This window comes from Prinia subflava, chromosome 7, assembly GCF_021018805.1.
Source record: "Prinia subflava isolate CZ2003 ecotype Zambia chromosome 7, Cam_Psub_1.2, whole genome shotgun sequence".
In the NCBI taxonomy this organism is placed as follows: Eukaryota; Metazoa; Chordata; class Aves; order Passeriformes; family Cisticolidae; genus Prinia; species Prinia subflava.
Genome location: NC_086253.1, coordinates 27,260,003 through 27,287,558, shown reverse-complemented (window position 1 = coordinate 27,287,558; position 27,556 = coordinate 27,260,003). Strand labels below are relative to the sequence as shown.

General features: G+C 37.1%; 1 protein-coding gene across 2 annotated transcripts in view; it reads left to right on the top strand.

Annotated features, from left to right (window-relative positions):
• The window catches only part of CHIC2 (cysteine rich hydrophobic domain 2), a 44,542-nt gene extending 20,539 nt beyond the window's left edge, over positions 1-24,003 (top strand). Inside the window, exons 4-6 of one of the 2 annotated variants that reach the window (XM_063401929.1) lie at positions 13,602-13,658; positions 13,825-13,884; positions 16,814-24,003. In XM_063401929.1, coding sequence (XP_063257999.1) covers positions 13,602-13,658; positions 13,825-13,884; positions 16,814-16,864 — 168 coding nt within the window. In that variant the 3' untranslated portion in view covers positions 16,865-24,003. Of the gene's footprint in view, positions 1-13,601; positions 13,659-13,824; positions 13,885-16,334; positions 16,404-16,813 lie in introns of those variants that run through there. The other variant, XM_063401928.1, reaches the window with a different exon arrangement.
• Positions 24,004-27,556: the final 3,553 nt, after the last annotated feature.

The window sequence follows — 27,556 nt, the reverse complement described above, 5'->3', positions numbered from 1 at the left end:
GGTCTCCCCTGAGGGCAGAGGGTGCCACCACACCCTCCCCCTCTCTTCTCTGCTCGCTCCACTCTTAAAGTGCCAGTCACTGTAGCAAAAGCAGAGGCAGCTGCACCCACCCAAATGCAGTTTATGTTCAAAAGAGACTTGAGTTCAGTCCATGGCTAACATTATGCAAGAAAAGTCTAGCTCAGAGGCCACTCTTTAATCTTTGCCCATCTAAGGTTCTTTTCATCTTCTGACTTTATCATCTCGGTCTCAGGCTGTTTCTCTTTCTCTTCTGAAACCACTAGCCATGAGAATCAATGTCTGGGAAAAAGTTTTCCTCTGCCAAGAAAGAGTTAACAGTTTCTGGCTCCCAGCAGGGCTTCGGGCTCAGGCACTCCCAGGCTCAACAACTCCCACACGTGGCTGGGCACCTTCTCCCGGAGGGGTGGGGGGAACGACACAGAAGGCACCTGCACAGTTTTCCACCCCTCCATCCTGGATGGGGCCAGCTCAGCTCCAGTCCTGTCCATTCTCTTCCCCCCCCGGGGCCCCAGCTTACTTCAGTTCGGCCGTGTGGTTCTCCTCAGCCCGGCCACGTGGCCCTCCTCCCCCACCCAGCCTAGTAACTGGGCAGGAGAGAGGAGATGTTTCCCTGCTGAAACTGGAACCCAAAAGAAGCAGACCCTCTGGGAGTCCCTGCTTTTAACCCTTTGTGTCCTCAGAGGCGTGTTTAACCCCTCAGTGGCCACTAAAAGTGCCAGCATTCAAACCTGACCACTGATTGGTTTGACCACAGCCTCTTGAAAAAACTCACTTCCTCTCAAACCAGGACACCTAGCCATGGATACTTTGTTCAGGGGAGGCTGGAAAGAGGATAGTGGTGTCATTGTTGCATTAAGGAGAGGAGTTGTGGAAATAGTATGAACATCAGGAGCATGGACACAGATTTCGACTGAGCTTGTGTAACTCATGCTGAAGTGTGGCCCAGACTATCAGTAAATGTTGCATTTTTCCTGTTAAAGTTGGTACCAGAAGACATTTATGGACCTTTGCATCTTTTCCTACACTTGGATGTCCAGCATTAGTGCAACTTAGGACTCAGCTGCCTAAACAAATGATCTTGTGCCACTGTAGATGGCACAATGGCACTAGACATTGATGGCAGTTTGATTATTCTTCCAGAGTAAAAGTAATTTAAATCAATCTGGAGATTTCAGATCAGCATCACTTGTGACTTGGCGAGTCAGCAGCTCGCCAAACAGATGTGTGCTTGCAGGGTTATTTCTCAGACAGAAAACTCAGAGCTTGGTATCTGTTGGGCATCTGGAGAGTATGTAGAGAGAATTAACTTGTGTTCTTAAAGACAAAGTGAAAGGGAAGAGACTGCTTTCCCAAGCTCCTAACTCTTTATCTTGGAAATGGCTGGGAAAGAATATTTTTCTTTGGTAGAGGAGTTAAGGGGGAAAGCTGTGGATTCTAGTCACTTTTACTTACAGAAAATGGTGAAAAGTTACTGCCACTTGTGTTGCTTCTATAGATGTGGGTGGATTTAACTTTGTCTTGGTAGACCCAGACCAGGAAAATATAAAGTGATATAAATCCCTTAAATCCCTGTTACCTGGAATTACAGGGTTTGTACCTGTAAGATCTCCCTACTGAATTGTATCTACAAACTTCAGCATAGAAGAAAAATCGTAGGACTTTCCATGAGTTTATGTCAAAGTGCTGTGACAAGTCCAGGAAACTAACAATACATACTTTCCTAGAAGTGTGGAAGGTAAGAGACAGTGCAATGTGAATTACCTGGATCTGCTCAGCAGAAACAGCAGTTATAAATAATACCTGGTTCATCTAGGTTCCAGTCTGTTATTTGCTCAGTAGATTCCAGCAGAACTGTGACAAGAAGTAACTTCATATTCTGCAAAAAACCCCCAAGAAACTCCCCAAAATTCATTGATTTGCTGTTATATAAGACTAAAGTATTCGGTGTGAACGACTCACATTTGAATTCTTAAACTGATTGTGTCTGCCTGTACCTGTGTCTTGGAAGAGGGTTATGTTGAGCAAATTATCTTCCATGCTTTGACTTCTTTAGCTGTTCTTTCCCTGGCTGGACTCAGCTGTAGGTATAGTCACAACATCCAGGATTCTTGAGGAAACAGAGGTCCATGATGATGTATGCTTGTTTCTTCCCTTAAATTTTTAGATACAACAAATTATTTCCCACTTGTCCTCATATTGTAAAACAAGTACAAATAACAAATACAAATGAAGAATAAATAAAAGGTTGCTTCTTTTATATTACTTGCACTTGTGTGAGAAGTGTTACCTGAATAACTTTGCTAGCTCAGGCCTGTTCTGAGTGATTCCCAGTGAAAGGACAGTTACTTGGAACTGACTTGTGTTATATCTTTTGCTGCAGTGATCACAGAAGACTCCCAAGACTTTACAATTAGAGAATTTGATTTCTAAAAGCATGATGAGTATTCCCATCCTGAAATTTGTGCAGATCATGTTTTAATTGCACCACAAAAATATACAAGTCTTCATATTTTCACTTTTCTACTGAAATAGAAGACTAATACATTTGTTTTGTTGAATTACAGATATAGTGAGCTAATAAGTGGAAGGGTTTCTCAAGGATTTTATTAAATGAAACAACAGTTTCAACTACAGAATTCCTTTCTTTTAATATAGAGGAGGAATTTTTCTCAGAATGACCAATTAAGAAATGTCTGTTTTAATGACTCTGAATCAATCTATCCTGGTCTTGAACTGCTGGTATAGTTTGCGGCATTTTTTCAGAGAATTTTTTTTCATGGTTCATGTAGACAAAGTGTCATTTGCAGCTTCAGAGTTAGAATAATTTTCTTAGTGGTTCTCTGAATTCTGTATTTTTACGTTTCTGCCTTTTATTGACTTTTTAAATTCTAATGTAGGAAAGTTATCACAAATGTAAGTACAATTTCTGAAATTACAATTATTGAAAATCTATGTATAATGGGAATACATGCTTCTTTTTGTCCAGTGAAAAATAAGGTATATGGTTTGTCTCCTTAAATCAACAGGTGCTTCAAACTAGGAATTTATTAAGCCACAGATGTTTGTAAGTTCAGTTGTTAGTTATATCATTTTAATGCATTTCCATGCAGTGAAAGCTTTCCCTTCACTGAATCTTTCTTTTCAGTGCTGGTTTTGGAGTCTTTGTATAGTGCTGTTTCCTTCGTTTGCATTGAGATATTTGGAAAAACCCTATTACTCTTCAGCAGTAAAATAAGTGGTTTATTTTATTCAGTATCTTATTGCTTCTCTCCTTTTATGTGGTCTTGATTAGATTTTAATGAATAAATACTGCAAGAAAGTTGCAGGAAGTACAGTCCCTCACTTGCAGGTCTAGATCACAAATGATCTTAAGCACTTTTACTCATAGAATGCACCATCTTTTCTGGGACAAATTCCAGGTTGTACAAATGAACATTAAGTCTTTAAATGGTTGTTCTTTAAATGAAAAGAATGGTGTAGTGAATTATAATTCAAAAAGCACTACAGGCTGAGGTACCCATTTGAAGCCACTTTTTCAAATGAATTGGCACTCATTTTCAGTATTAACTAAATGCTGTAGTTCCTGATGGATAAATAGAATATATAATTTCAACAGAAACAGTAACAATGAAAGCTATGATAGAATTGTAGTACTGCTAGATTTCTTAAAAGCTGGTATTGTACAAGTAAATTGCATGTTTCAAATGCTTCATGGGCAATCTCTTAAAATGAATAGAATTAGGTATTTAACAGTGTGATCTGTACTAATACTTTCAAGAGTGATTTGTTTGTTTGTGAATTCACACAAAGCTGATGAATGCTGCTTAAGCTTCATCATTAGTTGTCACTTTCATAGCAGTTCACATCTTCAGAGTGCTGTATAAACATAGCTAATTACAACATCCAAAGTATAAATTAAATATATGGTGGAGGAGCTAGAAAGAATTTTCTTAAGTTCGATAGTCTTGTTTGTCAGTGGGTGATACTGACGTTAAAATACATTAGATCAGTTTACTGAATTTATGAACACATTATGTTTATTTTCCTAACTGAAGAAAATGTATGATTTTCTCCTCTGCCCATCTGCCAGGGACTTTGCACTGGAGTTATTCTTAATAGCGTAATGCTTTTCTGGGGAGTTCCACAAGGCAATTACTTTAAAAGTGCCTTATTTTTGAAGTATCTGTGATGACAGTTTACACTGTAGTTCAGTTTGGAAGAATCTTGAAAATTGTAATGTATTTATTATAGTTATCCTAACCAGAGCACATATCATCTCTGTGTTGGGTCTAGTCAATTTAGTCCAATTTTTTTTAAAGTAGAACTTGTATGTATCAAAAATGTATTATTGACCACTGTTCTCAAATGTATTCAGAGATTTTTTTTAAGTATTAACTATGAAATTCAACTTTTAAAAAATCAGAAGATTCAGATTGGTGTATTTTGCTTTAGGTATCGTTCACTATAATTTTGGTGCGAATAGTTACCACATTGTCCATATACTCAAGTAGCTAAGCTTGTCGAACAAATAAATATGAAATCATGATGTGTATACCTATGTGGTTATTTTTTTTCTATATCTGAAATCAGATTTCATTTCCTTTACAGCAACCTACAAAAGCTTACCAGGTTTTCATGTGCTTTCCGAAAGGGTATAGTAGTGAGTTGGTGCACAATGGAGTATGGGAGCAGCTAGTTTTACCATGTCTTTTAATTTGCAGACTTGCTTGGTGGAGGACAGGGCAATAAGATCAGCGTGAAGAATATTTAGAGATAAAAACTGATCACAGAATACTAGTTTGTTTCTTTATTGATCAATAAAGAAACCCTTTAGTATTTCAAAAATATGTATTCTGAAGTTAAATTTGTGATTTTGTTTTTTCTTGTTTTTATATAAATCCTAAATAGAGTGTATCTCTGGGATGTACAGTGAATATTCTAAATGCTATTTAAAATTTAATTACATTTGTAATTTGAATTATATCTCTGAACATTTGAACATTAAAACAATCTGGGTAAAATTAACATTTCCATGTTATAGCCTCTTTTATGTTGTGATGGCTAAGGTATATAAAGGGATCATGCAGTGGTTTGGGTTTAGTGTTGCTTTTTGTATTGTTCTTCCTGTCTGGGTTGGCATGTTCCTAAAACTGTCAAAAATGAGTTGGGTGAAATTTGCGTAGAGCTATTTTTAAACAGCATGCTAAAAATGGTCTAGTTAGTTGTCAGACTTGGAAATCAGTTTAGAAAGGAACATTTTAGGATTCCGTCTTTAGCAACTTAAAGATAATCCCAAATAAGGAACATATGCAAACATTTCTTCCTGTTGAGGAAAGAATTAGAAGGCAAAATTACGTGAAATTTATATGATAAAATTAAACTAAGTAGAAAGCACTTGACAGAACAATAGTTTGTTAGACTGTTACTGTAAAACTGAAAACCAGAATGAAGTTCTGGCAAGCATGAAGTAGTGACACACTTCTGTACCTCTTCTTTTGATTTTTCTCAAAGTACCCCAGGTCTGGAAAGTATTTACTTTTCCATTTGATTAAAAGAAATCACAGTAAAGTGTTATTTTCTGCTCAAGTGTAGCATTCTCAGTACCTCAAACACTATATATAAAGGAAGTTATTTAATGAAGAAAACAGTAGTTCAAGAACAATTACTGGTGCCAAAGCAGTTGTGAAGATGGGGGGGGCAGTTCTACAAGAAAGAAGAGTTGTCGGAGTCCATGTTTCCATGGATCCTCCACAGAGAGTGAAAAGTACAGAGATAGAATTAAAACCTTTAGAAAAATTAGAATATATAAAAGCTTTAGATACATAAAGTAGAAATCTAACCCTGAGCCTTAAGTCTTACATGCCCTAAGTCCTAGTTCAGTGTAGAAGGACACAGCTTCAGGCTTAGTGATAGAGTACAGACATAACAAAAATAGAGTAGGGTACTGTTTATAATTTTTAGTATGAGTTTTATGTACAACAAGGTAGAACCTTATGCTAGTAAGATAGAGTTTTACATTAATAGATATGTTATGTGCGTAGGTTTTGACGCTGATCTTCGTAGTTTTACGAACTTTAGAATTGTACCTAGATTGGTTAGTGTGTAGATAAAAAATATGAATATGCATTTTGCAATTTGGGATAAAAAGCCTCTGTGTCAGTTAGTCAGGCGGAGGAATTGGTCGAGTGATCAATCTGATCAATCGATCCAACCTCCAACTCCTGCAGCCTGAGGAAGGAGCCTTGCCAGGGAGCCGAATGGGATTCTAAAGGTATCATCTAAAGGTAGCCTGGGATCTGGGCCCTGGGGTCCCGTCCCTTCCTCCTGCGAGGGTTCGGGACCCCAGAGATCCCTCCTGGCCCCTGCGATCCCGTCCCTTCCCTTTTCCCCTGCGGCGTTTGCCCCGGGACTCTGTTCGGGGCTGCTGGGGAGTCTGTGAGGGTTCCTGTCTCTGCAACTGGGAACTGCAAGGGTTTGGGGCCCCGGGACCCTTCCTTGTCCCTGCGGCCCTGCTTTCGGGAACTCTGCCAAGTTGGGGACCCCTCCATTGCCACTGTGATCCCTGCGGCCGGGACCCCTGTCTGGGATCTATGATCTTGTGTTCCCTTTCTGTGATTGTGACCCCACGGTTGAAAAATCCTGCATGGGGTCAGATGGGAGGCTGATTTACCTAGAGGCTGTAATGTCAGATATGTGCTTTGCTTATAGTCTTACTAGTTCTGCTTGTTAGGAATTCTGTGCTTTGTTTGCTGTTTCATTAGAGTTGTGTGTTAAGATTTCTATGTTTTGGTTATTGTCTTGTTTAGACTTTGTTTGCCTAGGTTTGTAATTGATTGTATTGTAAAGCCGCTCTTAGAACTCTCGCACCTTCAGATACATGCTTTGTAAATAAACCAGTCTATTTAGATACTAAAATGCTGGAAGACCTTTAGAGACTTTTATACCCGTACCCGACCTAGGCAAAGAGTGAAGGACTTAATAAATCTTGTACCATACCAAACACATTTAAAGTGTGAAGTGACAAAGTACTTCTAGTTTCGAAGCTCATAAAACTATTTTTTGCTGAATTTTGGAATAAATTACTGAATCTAGAACAATAATAATGATGGGAAGTAAGTTACCAGATTTATTTTTTTCTAAATTATTAAAGTAGCTACAGGATCAACCAGTATTTTTCTGGTTCAACCCTCAGATGTACAAGGGACTGTAGAAGCTGTCCCTTTGAGAGGGATCATTCTCTTCAGCATGCAGACTAGTGAAGGGATGGATTCTACGTCTTCTATGGAGTTTTGTCAAGTTGTGCTGCCTTTCAATCTTTCTGGCCGTGTAGCTTCTCTCCCATTCTTGGCCACTGCTCTTAGACACTCCGAACAGCAGGAGTCAGAGGATTCCTGTGTACTAATAAACTAAACCTGGGAGTGTTCCTAGGAATTGGTGCTTTATAATTTGTACTTTTAGAAAGGTCCCTGGCAGCCTCTGGGTCTGTACTGTGTAACAAATCATAGGCATTATCAGAATGCTTCAGGCCCTATGAGTGGTTCGGAGGTTATGAAAACTTACTGATAGAGATGTAAGCTGTTTCCTGCCAGCTGGCTTGAAATGAATGGGAATGTTTCTGGGCACAGTTTCATTTCTTAGTAGAGATGTAACCACAGATCTTTTAGCTTCTCAATCTACACTGGCCCTGAACTATTTTCTGTAGCATACTCCTGGTTATTTTGGAAATAAATGACAGGGACCAAAATTAACATCTCTCTAACCTTAAAAAAAGAGACGGAGGTGGAATTTTCATTCATGTTCATGTAAAATTTCTCACAGAATGACACCAGATGAGTTATTTGATGGAGATTTGTATCCTATTTTCATCCCTGTTACGGGATTCAATTCGATTTTACATGTTCATTTTCTGTGGCCTTTTCTATGAGAATGTCCTTCAGCAGGATGCTTTAGATTGTCATGACTAGATTTGACTAGTTTGCTTGGAGAGATTAGAGCTTCATGGGTTTTGATTCCATTCGATGACAGAATTAGAGCTAGAATTTAATCCTAGAATGAATGAGTTACAAATCTTTATTTGAAAGTTCAAGTAACAACATTAAGTGTAGTCATGATGCTTCATGGATCAGTTCAACATCTGTCTGCCGTGAAATGTGGTTTTTGCCACACTTCAAGGCCTTCTTAAGGGAAGTATGCCATTTTTGCCAAGGTCAAGACTATTTCTGTTACAAGGCATCTCCATAGTATGAAATTTCCACAAATGGTTGCCTCTAGTCAGTCTTGCCTCTTTATAGAAAGTAGCTGGCAACACTTAGTTGGTGACTTAGCTCTTGTAGGACAGCTAAAATATCCAGTGGCTAAATCATCTTTTGGATTTTGTATATTTGAGAGGAAACTTACTTTAATCAACTTCTAGGAACTTTCTTTGATAGTTTCTCTTTTCTACTGCAGACCAAAGTGCCTTTGGAAAATACTCATTCAGTATCTGTCAATTAGTACATTGGAGATAATACAACATCTTCTCCATTTTACTCCTGGATAATATACATGGAGTGTATGTTTAATGGCTTTACTGTTTTCTTAAACAGTCCAGGAATTTGACAATCAAGGCAACCAGAGTAGCTGAGGAATGATCTTGAGTTTAGATATTAAAGTGTTATATGCAGTAGTGTCAAATAACACTGAGCTTGTCCTTACATCAGCAAATAGTTTGGTGGAAGAGACCTTTCCAGAAAGTCATTTGTGTGATTTAATTCACTAAGCTTTAAATTCATCTCTTAGTGATGTACCAACTCAGGGTTGAGACCCGTACAACTGAGGTTAGTTTATGGATCATGTGAGATGATATCCTCAGCGCTATCTTCCAGAATGTGAAGTTTCATGAAGTCAACTTAATGTCATCAGTTCTCCTGCTCCAAAATTCTGTTGATTGTATTTCTCTGTGTGATCTGGAGCTTTGATCTGTGCTTTAGGCTGGGCTTGCTTTCTGCACAAAGTAATTGATGTAGTAAGGCAAGATGCAACAATAGCAATCTTGTTGTACAAGGCAGTTACTTCAAGATCATATAAAAAGCACCAGACCACTGCATTTATTTCCAGATATTCTTCATTCTCTTTAGTATAGATTTCACTTGCTTTCTTGCATGGATACTGAAGTGACTTCTGGGATGAGCATCCTTACAATGGTGTAAAATAAAACTACTGTAGCTACCAATAGGAGAAATTACACAAGATCTCTATGTTCACCTATGTAGTAGAATAGACACTTTTTCAAACTGCTGTGCATTAAAGCAGGTAGTCCAGGATGTCTGAAATCAACTCAGATTTCACCTTTGTGATCTTTTTCCCTTCACAAATGGAGAATTCCTTAGCAAGATGGGAATCTTACCAATTTGCAGTTTATATTGGTTTACTTGAGCTCTAGTGTTAAAGATGAGGACATTCTCAGCACAGATGTGCATCATTCAGTTATGTGTGCTCTGAGTACAGCTTTGGCATTTTTGTGGTACCAGTATGGGCCTCAAAATTGCCTTGGGGAATGTTCTGGCCTGTTGAAAGTGAGCATATGTGACTCAGTGATTGTCTAACTTTCTATTTCATCATTTGTGCTGATAGCCAAATTACTTGGGTATAAATTTTGTAGTCAGATGAATAGAAATTCCTGCATCTGTCATTTCTCTCTTGGAGCGAGCAGAGATACTATAGTCCTGACCTGTGGCAGTATCCTTTGACTTTTTTCTGTGGTATGTAATACAAATTCTGGCCATGTGAGAAGCTAAAAAAAGTCTGCCTAGTGTTGTCTCTTTGTATTTTGAAATTAAAGCATAAAGTATATTTGTTCAGGGTGATACTCAAAACCAGTAATACTTGATTGTGGTAAAGTTTTGTACGGAGGAATTTGAAAATCTCATACAATTTGTTGGACTAATAGTACACTACGAAAATCTACTATAGCAAAAATTTCATGCTATACTGGACTAATAGTATACATATGTGTTCAGATGAGAAGTCAAAGATCACAAATGCATGTAGCAGGAGAGTCTTTGGTTTTTCCCAAACAACTGTGAATACAGTTGCTAGTGGAGGATGGTGGTGTTGCAATCCCCATATAATAAAGACAAAGGGAGGTACTCAAATTAGCACCATTTTGGGGGTCATGTAAGATCCTTTTGTTTAACACTGTACCAGTCATTCACTGATTTACAGCAGGACCTTGAGGGGGCCTTGGCCCGTTTTCCAGTGTGGTTTGGTGCAGTGTGCGTGTTCCTGGTCATGCGCTGCCAGAGCAGCCCCGTTGCTGCACAGCCTTCCTGTCCAGATCATAATTCCATCTGGAGCTAACTGGATAGGCACTGGAAAGATGTAACAGAAATGTCTTGCAGTTGGTAATACATTTGGTACTATGCTTGTTTCTGCATGGAAAGTTCGTATTTAGCCTGTTTTTTTAAAGCTATTTTTTCTTCCATGTTAGAGGGAAAAACTTTATTTTACTGAATCAGGAGTGACAAGCATTAGTGAAAGTGTATTCTGCGCTGGGATTTTTTTGGGAGTCTGATTTTTCAAAAGACACCATTAGACATCAATATCTTTAAAGAATCAGTTATTTTACAGAAAAAAATTCATTAAACATTGCGTCTAGACAGTTGAAGAGTTCTATTGCACAAAGTTTTGTAGATAGCACTGAAGACTACTTTTTTCATGAAATATGTTACAAAGCATACTTTCTTATCATTGGTATGCTGAAAAGTGTACTTGAATTGTATTTTTTTTCTTTACTCAAATATTGGACTGGGTTTTTTTAAGAAAAAAAATTAAAAGCTGGATAGTATTAAATCTTCCTAATAAGCAAGTCGCTCTTCCACTTAATTTGTGCTTTTGTTGTGGCTAACAAATAATTTGCTGTATGGGTTTTTCTGTACACCATTGATAGAATATACAAGCTTGTCATCCTGGTGTGCTGGAAATGCTACACTCAAATCAAGTGTTCCTTTCTGGTTTTGTATATCCTCACCTGCTCCTCACTGTAAATCATTGAGATGTCAAGAGCAGTGATTAATTAAGCTGCATGTGCAAGTGCTTTTTTTCACCTGTCAAGTAGGAAGAAAACTTACTATAGTGAATTGTGTGATGCTGTTTAATTAATTTCTTTTTATTCCAAGCTCTGAGGTTTGCAGAAATATTTTACAGTCTAATTTTCATTAACATTTCTGTATTTATGATATTGTGTGTCTAGCCCAGATTATATTATAGGAATGGTGGGTAGTATTTAAGGGTCTGGGAATATAAAGAATCATGGTCTGGATGTATTTTTATCTCATGCTAGTCAAATGACTTTAAACTGTCCTCTTGTTTGAATAAACCAATTAATAGTACCTATCAATTTCTTATTTATATTTATGTATTGTAATACAGATGTAATTTTATTGGAATTTGAAAAGCTTGGATGTTTTTCACGTTCTTTGGGGCAAACAATGAAATTAAATTGTATAGTGATCTTAATCTATTATTAAAAGGTCCTGGAAAGGAAGATTACAAGGCAGATTCAGGTTTTGAATCAGTTTTGCCATTGGTTTAGCAGCGGGTGGGCAGGCAGATGCCTGCTCAGAGTAGAACCTATTGCCATTTTTCACCATTGATAGAGTAGCCTTTCAGAGTCAATGAGCTCTGTCAATGTGAGCTTGTCAAGGCTACAACTTCATAGACCTGAGAGGCGGTTTGAGAGGTCAGCCCTTTTCAGGTTTGCTGTGATGCAAATGAACTTTAATGCTTAAACAACTATTGGAATTTTTATGTCTACTCCTTGTTCTTTTTTCTTCACAAAGTCATTGACGAGACATTCAGTGCTTTTTAAATTGGAAGTTGCATTGTGCTAAAGACCTAGTACAGATTTACGGAGGGCTGAAAGCAGTTAGATCATGTTCTTTTCATGGTGCGATTAGAATCAAATCGATTTCCCTACAGCCTTCAGCATTCAGATGGCAATTTTAACAAAGCTTGGGGGCTAGACAAGGGACAAAACGACTGAACTGAATGTTAATTACACTCTGCAGCCTTATTTTCTTTTGATTTGGAGCTGACTGGCAACTAAATTAACAAAAGTGTGACCATAACTGCTGCCCTATTTTCATTTAAAAGGAGAGCAGACTCTAAAAGGCTATCTTTACAAAGAAACAAGTGAGGTCTACTGATTATTGTTAAAGGGCACTGTCTTTAAAAACATAATAATAAGAATAACCCCAAAAACATTCAATTTCCAATTGATGTGATGAATTAGTCACTGGTATGTCCATCTTTTGATAATTCCTTGACTTGTGATTTTAAAATAAAACATAATAAAAAAATTGCTGTAATGAATACTGATAGATACCAATGATCTAATTTTTAATCATGTGACCACAGTACATGCTTAGCTGTGTTTCCCCACAACTCCTTCAGTATTAAACTAGAGGATGCTTGAAAACCAAGATGTTAATATTTGGGGGGGAAACGAATAATTTGTTGTCTAATTTTTATTTTGCTCAGACATTTTTGTTTCTCATGACTGTATTTGGTTTGGTTTGTTAAGGTTCATTTACAGTATTAGTATTTTGTAGTAATAACAGCAAGATGCTTTCTCATCCTTTCCCCTCACCCCTCTCTGCCTTGTAAGGAAGCTGCAGCTGCACAAAGTTGTATTTGATCCTTGTCATTGCTCCGTCCTTTTGCACCTGCAGCTCTGTTGGTCTCATCTTAACACCTGGCACCATGAATTATCCTCTTTTTATTCACAGTCTGTAGTAAATCCCATTTAGAGCTAAGCAATATATATTCTGGCAGTCAAATGACCATAAATGTCAGTATGTATTTCTCAAATGTAAATATAACTGAATAATTATATTCAAAATGCTGTGAAACTTTGCAACACAGAATGTCCTTTAATTCTAGCATGCATAATCTAAAAAAGCTGTGCAGAGCAGCTTTCAGGATTCTCTATCTAAAATGTCAAGAGTGGATGACACAGGCAGTAAACCTTCCCTTTTGGAATCCTAAATACTGGGTTTGCACTCTATACAGATCACAAACTTAGTAATGCTTATTTGTGGAATTTACTGTAACTTTCTGCATTTGCTCTTTCACTCTCTGAAATCTGGATATAAATGTAACAAAAAATTCCTAATTTATTTAGAGTATTGTATATTTGCACTTGACCTACAGTATTGCAAAATAATTTGCAACATTTGTGAGTTAATTCGCTGACCTTAGAAGTGTTACATTTAGACTGCTGATCCTGGGGGATCATGCTTTTTATACTGAGATCACTTTGAAATTTCTGTGATTTTAAAGTTAAAACTGCCATGAGAACCAGAAAGCATACATATCAACAGTTTTTGTTCCAAAGTGGTTGAGTGTACTTACTTGGCTCTCATAAAAAGTTGTTTCTGTTCTAGATACTATTTAATACCAGACAAGTTTTGATAGTACTATAGACCACCTTGTACTCAGTCACTGTCCTGCACCTCTCTCCTTTTCACACAAAAGCAGCTGCAAAGCAAAGTTTTTCTGAAACCAGTCAAGAGTAAAATTCTTTCTCATTTGTCTTCCAGACACGAAGATCGATTGAGAAGTTATTAGAATGGGAAAACAATAGGTTATACCACAAGGTGAGTGCCACAGGGAGCAGCTTCGTACTGTTGGAGTTTGAATTGCACAGTATGGAAACAGATGCTTTTGTTGAACGAAAAATATGAAAGGTGAACAAATGGGCTAGTCTGTGTGCTGCAATAAAATACAGCTCATTTTTCTTCTTATTCTTTCCTCCTTGTCTAGCTGTGCTTGCATTGGAGACTAAGCAAAAGGAAATGTGAAACGAATAACATGATGGAATATGTAAGTTAAAGGGCTGTTTTGTGAGTTTCTCTATTAAATGATCATTTATTTTGCTTCTGATCTTATTCTTTTCATGATTATTAATCAGTAAAGGTGTCAGGAGCTTAATCGCCTGAGTGCAAGGATTTTCTACGGTTCACAGATGCATGGTTTCATGTGCAGGACTGATTTATAAAGTTATGAATGACTTGAAAACAAGGCTTCACTGTGTTCTGAAAAATAATAAATTAATTGCCAAGATAAAATAGCTTGAACATGTGCTGATGGAGTGTGAAATTTTAGATGCTGTATAAAGAATAACCAGAACTTCGGTTACGCAGCAAGTCAGATATGGCTATTTTATATAATGCTAATCAAGTCCAAAAGTATGGAAGAAGACCTTTCAACTAAGCTGTTGGAGCTTAAGAAACCTTTAGCCTTTTCAGATTTTAACTACCCCTTACCTCAACTATCTTGAAAGTATCTTTATCTCCTGTTGGTGTCACTAAAATATTTTTAGGTCAGTCTCTGGAGTTTTGATCTGCTTCAGTCTTTGGCTGAGACTCTGTAAACCCTTCTTGGAAATATACAGTAAGAAGTGTGGTTTAAAATGAGTGATGTCCTGTGTAGGATTTCAGTTTGTTTAGCTTGCAACTTGTTTTTTTTGTTGCTGTTCTTATTTTCATTTTCAATATATCTTAGTACTTAGAAGTTCTTAGGATAGGATGAAATTAAGCTGCTAAAATATAAAAAACATTAGAATTTCCTTAATTGATTTTAATGCTTTAGTTAGTAGGCTGTAGGAAGGTTAGCTTTTTAAAAATAAAGATTAGCTTTGGAGAAATATCTACTGCGTTAGAACTAACTTAACTGTGATCTTCCAATATACAGCACTTTGTCTGTTCTCTAAAATAACAAAGCTGTAATGCATATAAAAATTTTAAATGTGATTCAAGAGTTCAAAATTATATTAAAATGACCTTTATCTTTTAGTCTTTCCCTTCTCCCTGTCCTTCCACTAGATCTTATCTCTTGCCTGAAATACAGGGTCTTCAAAAAGTATTTTTTTACAGAAAGGCTCTATTCAGTTCACTGGATAAGTACTTTTTGTAAAATTTATTCTACTGAATTTTTTAGGTTAGATATATGGGTGTGACTCAAAATGGAATCAGTCAAATTTCAGAAAGTAGACTTAAGCCTTGCCTAAATGAAGCATTTGTATTTTGCTGAAAACTTTATTTTTCTGCAGGAAACATTGTCAAACCCAATGTTCTGCAGATTCAGTTGGAAAAAACATAATGTGAGTTTGTAAATACTATGGCCCAGCAGCAACATTTATAGATAAATATTCATTCTATTAAATATAATTTCAAATCAGCTGACCTAGTTGCTGTAATAATATATGCATGGCATATAGTTTTACAGGATAAAGGTCAAAGATTTTATTTTGAATTTGTGAAACGTCTGGTATTATCTTTGGGTATAGCTGATGAGAACTTTTACAAAACCTTATTGTGACATTTTCTCACTTTCAGTGAACTGATTTGCTGATGTCTTTAAAAACTGCCCCTAATAGGATTGTGATTTAATTTTAAATAATAAATATCTATCCTCAACTTTTCACAAAACAGATGATTTAAATTAGATTCTTGTACCCAAAACCTGGTGCTTCACCAAACTGAGGTTTGAAATCCACTAGTAGTAGATGTTAAAATAATTAATTAATTAATTAAATTAAGAAAGACGAGCTAATCTTATACTTTTGGCATAAACACAGTGCTTCAGCTTTACTTCTTGCTCCCTTTTTGAAAACTTCCCTGAATATCAGAAGCCCTGGTATCTCTACAGAATCCAGTGGTTGACTCTGGTCAGTGATCAGTGGATTTTGAACACTTTGCTTCACTTCTGAAAATAAGTCATTTCTGAATATATCAAAAAATAAACTTGTATACCTGGTTTCTTTATTTGTTACTTCAAATTTGTTACTTGTTTGGAAATAAAATTGGAGACTTACTTTTATTTTCTGAAGCTTGGTATACTTGCAGAAATAGCAGTCTTTATTCTCTAAGCAGCTAAGTTGTATTCTCCTTTGCAATCAAAAACATTAAGAAATAATTTTTAACTTCTTAAAAAAGTGAGTTTTCCTTCCAAGTAAATCAAATCCATATTTATGTTACCAGATTCTTTTATTTGTTTGTAAGTCAGATCATGCTGCTGTGTTATGACTGCCTTTGAAGAAAGAACATGCACTAGTCAACATTTTCTTCAAGTTTCTTATTTAAAGAGGATAAATACTAGGGATTGTGTTCTGCAGTGGACCCTACAGTGTACTTAGCTCAGAAAAATGTAGTTTAAATTTGAATTGAGTCCATAGGAATAAACACGCAAAACCATTAGTCAAGTTCTTGTTGACTACTTGAGCATTTGTAGATTTGGGAGCTTTGCAAAAGTTGATACACTTTTTTATACAGGTATTGAACTATAAACATGATTTAGAATCCTGTATTAAGTGGCAACAATTCTGAAGTAAGTGAAATTGCAATTGCAAATTAACTTTTCATGCATTGTGCATTTAGGATGTTTGTTTATTTATTTTTTTAATGAATGCATTTATCTCTTTCATATTTTTCCCAATAAATAAATTACTGCATAATAATTCTTTAACTTGATTAGCTTACTTCAGTTTGTTTGTGTTTCATATCAGTAGGCAAACTTTTCCAGTTGAATTTAGTTCTTTGAGTATTGTTTTTCAACCCCAAACCAATTATACATAACTTTTCTAATGGTTTCCTACCTCAGACAAATGCCGTGATTTTGCTTTACATCACGACATACTAAAAGAAAAAAAAAAAAACCAAACCTAAAACCATGTGAATTATCATTGTGACATTGTGATAAATAATAGGATTGCTGCCATCTTTAATACATATTTGTTTTCTTTTTTATACAGGTCATCCTTATAGAATTTTTACCAAAGACACCGATTTTTCGACCAGATTAGCGTTTGATCTATTTATAGACTTACTCAAGTATGTTGTCTTTCCAATGGTGCCTTGCTTGGTGCTCTCCTGGTAGTGATACAACATTGGTTCTACGGAATCTTGTGGTTGTTTCATTTGTTTTTGTTCAGTTGGTTTGGGTTTTTTTGTGTTTGTTTGTTTGTTTTGGTTTGTTTTTGGTTGGTTAGGTTTTTTTTGTGTTTTTTTTTAAATAAGAGTATGTTCTAAGTGCATTTGGTCAAACTCTTCAAAGTAATTTCACACAATTGTTAATTACTACTTAAGTTATTTTTACTTTTGCTACTTCTGTTTATTAATGTATCTTGATTTTCAAAAGAGTCTTTTATATGTGTGTGAGCGCGTGTGTACATATATATATTACTATAAATACACAGCTGAAAATGATATACAAGTGAACAGGTATTTTTTTATCCCAATATGATACCATTGACTGTACATTGTGTAAATCCCTTTAGTCATTCATTTACATGCTGAAGTTCCTTCTAAGATATTTGGAAACTTCTGTCAGTGACTAGTCAATTGTAAATACTTTTATTTCTTTTTGGGGTATTGACTAGTCCCTTCCAGCTAAAGAAGGAGACAAAGTTCTTTTTGAAACTGACTTTTGGAACGCAGATGTTGTTAGTAAAAATCTCTACGCTTTTCACAAAGAAGTTTGGCTTTAAAAAATTAAAAAAAACCCAAACAGGCAGCCAAGTGGAATTATTTTATTCAGACTAGAAGAATCACTGAGAGCATTGCATGCATCTGGTTAGTAGAACTCAAGATCACAAAAGTATATTACTATTGCATTTTATAATGTAGCTGTTTTAATTAAGTCAGTTATCACGTGCCAGCTTTATTCATACTGTTTACCAGATCCTGTACAGGTGTGCAGAAAGAATTGTTTTACAAAAACTTAATTGCCCAAGAAGACCTTTCATGGGGTTTTTTGTTTATTTATTTTAAAGCCACATAAGCAGAAAAAAATTACTGAAGAGTTCTTGAGCAGTGCAGTTCCAGATGCCAATACCATGTATTAAAAGTAATCAAAGCAGGGTGCAGTGGGCAACAGTGTGAGTTTAAATGTGTTAGACAGTTATTTATTGCACCCTTTCTTTTGCTCATTTTGGTTTACAAAGGTTATTTTCTGCACAAGTATAAGACTTTTTTAAACTGGATATATGATGTATGCTTGGGTCAGGCCAGTTGTATTTAATTTCTTATGATTATATTTCAGTTGTACATATCTTCACACACACCCTTTTGAGTTCTTTTTCATTGCAACTCTCATATGGTAAAATTTGCTTTAGGTATCTAAAATTACTATACACAAAATTGATGTAAGTTAAGAACATGTTCCTTGTACAGTTGTGTTAGCAAGCAATAATGTGAATATATGAAAAAAACCAGATATGCTCTGCTTAATATTTGTATGAATGAAAAGTTGATACCACTACAAGAATAGTCTTCTCTTTTTAATCTTTTAAATACAAGTTTTATTTCAAGGTAATGTATTACAGGTACCTTGATGCTGTGAACTATTTTTCTATGTCTTCAAAATATTTATTCCTGTAAAATATTCCCTAGTGAGTATTATATTCCTAAACTGTTCATAGTGGGAGTGGTCTAGAAAGCTCTAAATTTTCTTAAATCCAAGCTTTCTATATCTGTTACCAAAACTCATCTTTGCTCAGCTTTCATCTGTGGATTCCTACTGTTCACTTTGAAAATAACTCAGCTATGCTTTTCATACAAGCCTATAAGGGTGTTTCTTTGACTGGACAGAATATGATTTTTAATTAACAAATCCCAATTTTGTGCTGGCCTCAGTCTTCTGAGTGCCACCCATGGTATCTCTACAAAGTAACTGTTTATAATTTTCTAAAAATCAATTTCAACCTCTTCTTCAGTACAAATCTTGTTCTGCTGTGCTCCTCTCACCCAGAGGTATTAATTGTAACTTCAGACTAGTTTCAGCCCACAGGAGGACAGAAACCTAACGTTGATGGCAGCAGAGACCGGCGTGGTTGGAGGTGCAGAAGAGAGGTTGGAATTGAACAAGAGTGATAACTGGTGATAAATACTTATGACCAGAAATATATATTGATTTAAGTGTCAGTTTTCAATAGAATGGATATTGGATCATATCAGGCCTAGATTTTTAAAAAAATTTCATTTGACTGTAGAGATAATTTGTCATGGATGCAGTTTTCCACTGATGTGGAAACCTATCCCTCCACTCAAGTGGAGGGTATGGCTTGTGATATGTTCATAGCAGCTATTTGCCTTAGTTTACTGCTCAAACTTCCCACAGTGTGTTCTGTCCATGTCCACAGCTACCTTGCCAGCAGCACCCAAGCCAAGGGACTGTAAAGCTGCTTTGGGTGTGATGTGTGCTGACACCAGGGCAGTGATTAGAGTCACTGGTTTACAGAATATCCCATTAGTAAAGCTTCCACACTAACGGTAGTGGTACTTAGATCTTGTCTACTTCTAGATGCATCAGCAGTCATAGGCTTGGTTAGCAGGCATTTCTGTGTTTTAGCTGGGGCTTTCTCTTTAAGAAATAATATAGAGATCCAAAGTAGAGCTCTGAGCAATTAAAAGGTTAAATCCCTTTTTAAGGAGGCCAGATTTACTCCCTCAAAAAGTGTTTTGGATATTTCATTAAAACAATGTCTCTGACTTAAAATATAATCAAGAAACTTGAAAAACTGCCTATGTAGGGAGATGAGTTTTATCTCAGAAGTGGTACTCTCCTGAAGAAGTAGTACACTCACCTAGTAAGAATGTTACAAAATATTTTCATACAATCCCTTTCAATTCATTAATTACAATGATAGAAATTGAAGATGGCAAGAGCTTTAATCAACTGTTTAATGCCTGCAGCAGTTGTCAAGATTTTCTTTTGATGTTGCTTCTGAAATACTAAATCTATTTATTTTGATTGCTAGTGAGAAGACATATATTACTTTTTTTGTCACTTGGCAAAGAACAAAATTGCACAGTTTGAGCAGACCAGAAGCTATAGTAGGACTTCCAGGACACTGCCTACTCTTTGCTAAAATAACTATAAAATTATACTAACTTGTTTAGCTCCTTACAACTCAGCAATTCCTACAGATAATCTTACCTATTTCAAATTTCCTAGAACAATTAAGTTAGGAATCAAGTTGATATAAATCATTTAGCAAATGATGTTAATTATGCCTGTTTCATCTTTATCCTGCTAAACTAATGGTGAAGGCATCAATGAATCCCTGTGAGAGCTAATTATTATTTTTAGGTATAGTCACCTTTAACTGGTGAATAAAGATTTCTTTCTTACTTTAATATAATAGAAACAACTTCTTTTAAATTTTTTTAGTCATATGTAGAAATAAGTTCTGAGGGAGAAGGACTTCCTCTCTGACCCTATGTGAAGTATTCTGAAGAGCTCATCTGTTGTTAAGTAGCTGTGACTTGAAGTTTATATTGGGATTGACAAACTTCAACAGAAATGAAAATGTTTATGGAGATAGGTTACCTGAAGTCAGTAAATTTTTTGGAATAGGTCAGTAAGAGTAATTTTAATAAACTATTTATGCAAATCTAAAATTTCCCATGATACTTAAACCCAAGTACAATAGTTTGTATAAACTTTTTGCAGTACTTAGATGTAAATTATAATATCTAAACCAATTTGTTGAATGATACGGTTTTTTGCAATTCTCAAGGCCATGGTGTTTAAATGTAATATGCTGTCTCTCAGATTTACTTACTCAGGCTTACTTAAAAGTCCGTTTTAATTTATTTCTTTTTTTAAAAGTCACTATTTAGCCCCAAAGATTGTAGGAAGAGCTTTATAATGCAATCTGTAACTGCTTAGAAGCCAGGAGCCAAGAAAAAAGAACTTGTCTTTATTCCCTTTACTCCACCCCCTACCCCAAAGTCTTAATTTTAAATTGGTCCCCTTGTTTTGGAGCCCTAGTTTATGGGTTTTGAGCAGCTGGCAATAATGCAAATTGTTCACCAAAACCCCCATTTGTATTCTGAACAGTTTAAAAAGATCACTTTAATTGAAGAGGTGAAAGACTTGTTAAGCAAAGAAAATCCATGGTTCTTTTAAGTTCTGCAAGCACTGCCGTTGAGTAATTAAAAGAAAGGATCATGATGACCCTACATTAGGTCAAAATCCAGATGATTTTGTGTAAAGGAAACACTCAATTAGAGAGGTCTCAGAGCCTCAAATGTCTTGGACTCATAGTAGTGACTTATTAAGGGTAAGTGGTGCTGGCTAGTTTTGTATCTGTGACTAAAATCATTTATGTGGCTCTTCAGCAACCTTGCTTATGAAAAGAAAGCATTTCAGAAATCTGTATTCATCACTGCTAATTTGCTGTAATCTTTATGCTTCTCCCTATAGCCACATTGCATTTCCATGACAAACAGCTAAGTGTATGATCATTATAATGCCTTTAATAGCCATATTATAGGTAGAAATATTAACTTCTCAGGGACTAATAGGAAATAATAGGAACATGGAATTAATGAGCTGAATACCTATCTGCATGAAGGCTTACTCTGCAAATGTCACCCTAAAAACTTGATTGTAATATGCATGACCATTATGAATGTTATCAATATAAAGTTATGAGAGCTTCTTTTACCCTGTATTACTAGGCTGCTGAATGTCAAAGTATGTTGGATAAGGATAAATGAAGGGGGTTTTTTCTGATTTGGATAGAGTGGTTATTTCTAATGGTGCTACCTTCTTAATTCCTGTGTTTATTCTTTGTAAAGTTCTCTCTGTAGCTTTGTGAATCAGGGGATACTGGTGTGCTAAGAAAACAGTATCATTCTTCTTAAGGAAGTAGAATAATTTCAAAGGGGAGTACTCAAGAAGTGAAAAAATTTCACTACTGAGAACATGCATTTGTTCTTCATTAGATATCCTTTCGTATTGTTTTGTTGGTAACAGGACTTTGAAGTTCATTACTTTTTGAACTTTCATCTTTCTGCACATTGATATTTCAGTCAATGTAGGCTGAATTATTGAATAATTTAAAAATTAAAACCCCCTGATTCCTTACATGAAACTTCATATGTGGACACTTGTGCTGGTGTATGTATGTATCCCTACCACATAATACCTGGATAATATACATCTTTTATAAAACTACATTTTACTGGTTTCATGGAAATTGTCCTTTAAAAAAAAAAGTCTTCTGGTTTGTTTAGCTCATTAATATTTCATTAAGATATATTTTCTTAAAAAAGAAATTCATAAATGCTTGGCTCCTGAAAATGCAACAGGCCTGTAAGAACAGTTTAGTGAGGCAAAAGATGAAACATAGGAATTAGCAGAAGCAACAGTCAAAAGATTGGATTTGGGGATTAGGTTTGGAGTTCTGTGAGTATGACAGAAAATAGTTTTGAACTGAATGAAATGTTATTGAATGATGCAGGTTAAGCAAAAGCTAGCAGTCCATTTCAGTAATTCACACAGTCTATGTGTTAACTTCTGTTCACTTTTTTTATTGTGGTAAGTCTGTTATTAGTAATTTATTTTGGTTATGCTCTAGTTGAGAGACAATTCCGTTATCATGCAGAATAATAATGCAGAAGGTAAGCTTCTAAACTCAGCATCTCTTCATTTAAAATAGCCAGAACAAAATGGAATTGCTGACAAGAGCTACACTGAGTGCAGAATAGTCTTTTCCTAAGCTGGAGCCTGTAATGCGTGGCTAATTGTTTCCAAAGAAAATTTTGACTTATCCAGACAGCTCCTGTCACGTGATAGTTTATCTAAGGCCCACAAGTAGGATCCAGTTAGTACAATTTAAGTTCAGGTAAGTAAGACTTTTGTAGTTAATTGTAGTTTTTACAGAGAAGGGAACCATTGACAAATGCTCAGTATTAGAGAACGAATAGATTTTTATAATGTTTACTGAAACAGGCTTTTTTGTTGTTGTTTGCTCCCCATTTATAGCTTAATAATTAAAAGTTACTTTGCCTGGTGTTGAAAACTGGATTTAGTAGTCAGCTGAAGATTTTTTTTTGTTACAGTATTTTAGGTTTGTGAATACATTTTTTAAGTCACGTTTAGAAATGTTTCAAAAAGTCATATCCTGATGCAATGTAACTGGTATTTTTAATGGCTGTATGTTTAAACTGGTTTCATTATGCTGATACAAATATCTAACTCATCCACTCCCAAGTGTTTATCTCTGATCCTTTTATGCTAGCTAGCAATAGGCTTTCTCATTTGTTAGGATATGCAGTGTATCTACTGGTTAATATTGTCAATGAACAGTTTGATTCAGTGAGATAACAAGGAATGCAAAGTAGTTCCTGATTTGAAAAGTGTAACCCAGATTCTTGTTTTCATAAAGGATGGAGTATGGCAATCAGAATATGAACTCATTCCAAACATAAATTTGAAAGAGAGTAGTAAGCTACGAAACAGTGCCTAAATGTTGTGTGCTAAATTAGACCTGTGTAACTCATGTTGCTTTAAAAGAATTTGCAGAGAATTGCATCGGAGTGTGTGTACTTAGGAAAGACCTGTTAAATGTATGAAGCAGTAATGGTAAATAAGTCACTGAAAAGATGTTGCCATCAAGAGGGAAAAGTTAACTCAGTATTTTGGAGTATGTTAAAAATCCATTTCAAGCAGAAAGCCTGTAAGCAATAATTTAACCTAAAACTGGAAATTAAAGAAGCTGCTACTTATAGAGAGACTTGATGTTAGTTTTGCCTGTTGGGCACCTCTCCTCTCACAAAGAGTTTAGAAAGTTAGGGTTGCTGTGATTTCCACTATTGTAACATTCCTCTTCAAGTATCCTAAGTCCATGTGAGAGACTCAAAGCTTAGAAGCCAGTACTGTGTTTACAGGGTGCACAGCTTTGGGAGGAGAAGATAGGAATAAAAGGACTTTTTTAAGGCTGCACAATTGTATATATGCATATTTTAGAATATTTAACCATGTCTGCTAAATTACTGAGGCTAATCTATTTGAGTTATAGAATACTATTTAATACATCGACATTGTTTTTTTCTGACCTGACCCAGAATGGGAATGGACTCCAATATAACTTTTTTTAAAGCATTTCTTAAGTTGTATGTATTATAAACTAATAAAATAATTGTTAACCTATCTTCTAAGCCTTATGATTTTTCATCTGTGTTGGGGGAGAGCAAGAAAAGGAAAAACTTGAGAAACTGCTGTATTGTGCAATCGTCTCATCTTACTTCTAGTTGACACTTTTAGTCTAAATGGGGGGATGGGTGAGAGAGGAGAGAAAATTATTTTGGGTAATTTAGTTGATTCTAGGACTGAAGTTACCAAATTACAGGCATTGCCTGCCTTAAGTGTTTCAAACTGGTTTTTCATTAAGTCCACATTTGTTGTTCTTTAAGCTTTTCAAGCCCTAATGATAGTAGGATTTATTAAATGTACTATCATCATGGTTGAATGGTGATTTGGAAGCTGTGTCTACACGTCTATGTTTTATTCACATATGCTCTCCAACAAGATAGAGTTTCCATCTACTTGAGGCAGACATCACCTATTTAGAAAGGAGTCGTTCCCGTCCGTGCAATTCACATTTTTTCCAGACCATCCAATATGAAATGCTGGGTAACCTGTACCTTATTGTTATAAACGCTAGGACAATTTATTTCTAAATTCAACAATTTGGTTTATTAAAAATTCAAATCACAAAATTTGGATAGGAATCAAATCACAGAATTTTAGGCAACAAAACCCCCACAAACAGCGATACCTACTTGACAGTTTTTCCCAGGAAAAAGGAGCCAAGGGTGACCTCTAAGACACAGATCCTGGCAGTCTGCTGTCTCTAGCTGGGTACACGAATTTGCCATGTTCGAGGCTTGGTTTTTATACTCTTTATTCTGCCTCTGGCAATATTTCCCCATATTTCCCTTTGTTTCTTGGTTAGCTATTCAAACCCAAATTCGTCTCTGGTCGGATTAAAAAGAGCTCCCCTCCCAAGTCCATGTGTTAATGTTCAGTTTCTATGGATCCTTATAGTTGATGAATGTTCGAGATATGGGTGATATTGCTTGATGGTCTGTGAAGGTGGCTCCCGAGGTGTGAGTTGCTGATACTGGCTTATCTCAACAGGTCCCCTCCCAATACTTGAGAAAGCTGCAAAGTCTTTTGTTCCCTTCTGAATGGAGACGCCTGATTTTCAGGGTGGTCAGTTTCACCATCTGCTGCAGAAACCTCCTAAAACATAGACTTTTACATGATATAATTTTATACAGCTTTATAATTTTCCAATTTACCATAAGAACATGAATTAATCATCTCACGTTTTTCACAATATGAACAAAAACGAAGTGTGCTCTCTGCCATGCTGAGGATGGCCTTGGTTCTTTACCAGCCAGCAGCTTTTCCTTGCATGAAACATTTTAACTCTCCGCTTACTCTGGTCTGGAAGTCTTGACAGGCTCTTTACAATGTGCGTGTGCATAGTGTCTTTAACATACATGAGAGGGTGTGTTGGACATGTTCATGTCCCAACGTGCGGGCGGGAGGGGCGCTCTGAGGCATTCCGGGTGTTGTAATGTGGGCTTGCAAAGCGGTAGATACAATGTTGCTGAGCAGAAAAGCGCACGATAGATTTAATGTAGCCAATTGTGTACTTTTGAAAAAAAGAGTAACTGTTCAGTGTGAGTTAATTTTGGGTTTTTTCAGCATCTCTCTTTTAGGCTTTGTGCTGCATTCTTCTAGACAAATGCGTATTCCATGTGGGCCACTGTTCTGCTAAATGCTCTCAGTTCTCCTTTTGCAATCAAGATTATGTTGCTAAGGAGATTTTGCTTTTATTGGTGCCATTGATTTGTGTTAATACGTTTTGAATACCTCTCGGTATTCTTCCGTAGACAAGGCCAAAAGAAAAACTTCCCTGAGTTTCCCGATTTACATCACAAACGGAGCGGTGGTGTAATGAAGCCGATATAAAGTGGGCAGTTGAAAGGGAACTAAAGAAGGGCACTCAAGTGAGAAATGAAGAAATGTGCCGAGAGCGGTCTGCGGGCCGCCTCCGGCCCAGCTGCGGGAGCGGGAGCGGGCCGGGCCCGGCGCCGGGGCAGGGGGACGGCCCGCGCCTCCGGCCGCCCGGACCACCCACTCGCCGCGCCCCGGCCCCGCGGATTACCCGCCCTGCCGCTGCCGCTGCCGCTTCCGACCGCCGCCGCCGCGGGGTACGGCGGGCCCCTCCCGGCTGCCCGGGCCGCGGGGCACGGCGGCACAGCGAGCTCCGGGGAGCTGCAGGAGCGCGGCCTCGGCCTCCGCAGCGCTGTCCTCTCCGCCCGTCTTCCCCGTGCCCTCCGGGCCGGAGCCCCTGCGCTGTCCCCGGCTCGCCGCGGCTCTCGGATCGGGCCCAGAGAAGCAGCGGGACCCGCTTCATCGATGCTCCGCCACGGCCAGGCTGCGCTGAGAGTCTGCGCTCGGGCACTGTGGCTTTGTGGCGCCCTTGGCAAGGGGCTGGGGGGCTCTCTGGGCGCTGCCTCATCCCTGCGAGTCTGCCTGTCCATGAAAAGGAAACAAAAAACCACCCTGGAAAGGCAGCTCCACCACAAAAACAACTAAAAACACCCCAAACTAAGCCCAAGAGTTTAAAATAAAAAGGCGAATTTTAAACCACCCAAAGCCCTTTAACCTGGTGTCCATAGATGGCTCCACTGCAGACAAGCCTCAGGAGGACATAAGGTCTCCTGCCCTCATGTACAAGGACAAGAACCTCCATTGCCTGCTCTGGCCCTTTTCTGCATTACATAGATAAGCTCCCGAATGACTCAAAGTGCAGGTAGTTCATTTACATGAGAAGATTATTCAGAGAACATTTGCACCAAACAGCCAAAGAGCGTTCCCATATTCCAGGGTTTGCCATTAGAGAAATCTGCCTATGGTAGTCTAAACCCCCTGCCTCCTGTTTGATGCCAAGACAGCAGAGAAGGTGCGTGTCTCTCCACAAACAAAGTAAAGGAGCAGTGTTTGTATGTGCAAAGCACGGTGGTGGTTGCACATATTCAGAGACAAGGATTTCTTTTATGCAGAAAAGGTGTGATGGGAAACAGTGTGAGCACTGTGCAATGTGCTGGTGAATGGTAACTGGTTTTCAGGCACCTCATTTAGATTTTGGTCTTCTCCAAGGCAGAGGTGACTCAAAGTTGCAGATTCACATGACTTCTGATCCAGAGGAGCAAAAGTGATTTATATATTGAAAGGGTTGCTTTATCTTTTGCGTTGGGACCAGCAGTCTCCTTTATGATATATATTGCTCACTGTGAAAATGTCCCATTGCATTTATGTAGGCTCAGCTTGCTTCTTCACATTGGTCAGGCCAGAAGTCTTTATTATTAGGGTGTTGATCATGTTATATGTGGAATAAACTTTGTCTTGCATTTTTGCTCTCTGCAGTATTAAGCCCCTGCCAGGAGGATGAAAACAGAGGCTTGCTGAATGGATGGGAGCAGAAGAGCTCAGCTTCTTTACTCATTTTTGAGTGACCTTTTGAGGACTCCAGGTGCTAAGCGACTTCTTCCTGTTTGTGTGCCTTTGAAGAGCTGTATCTTGAGTAATAGTTTAATAAAATGAGAGAAATGAATAAGGATAACTTTTCCATCTGAATGATGCAAAAATCATTTTAGCAGTGAGTCTTACTCAGGATTTTATGCCA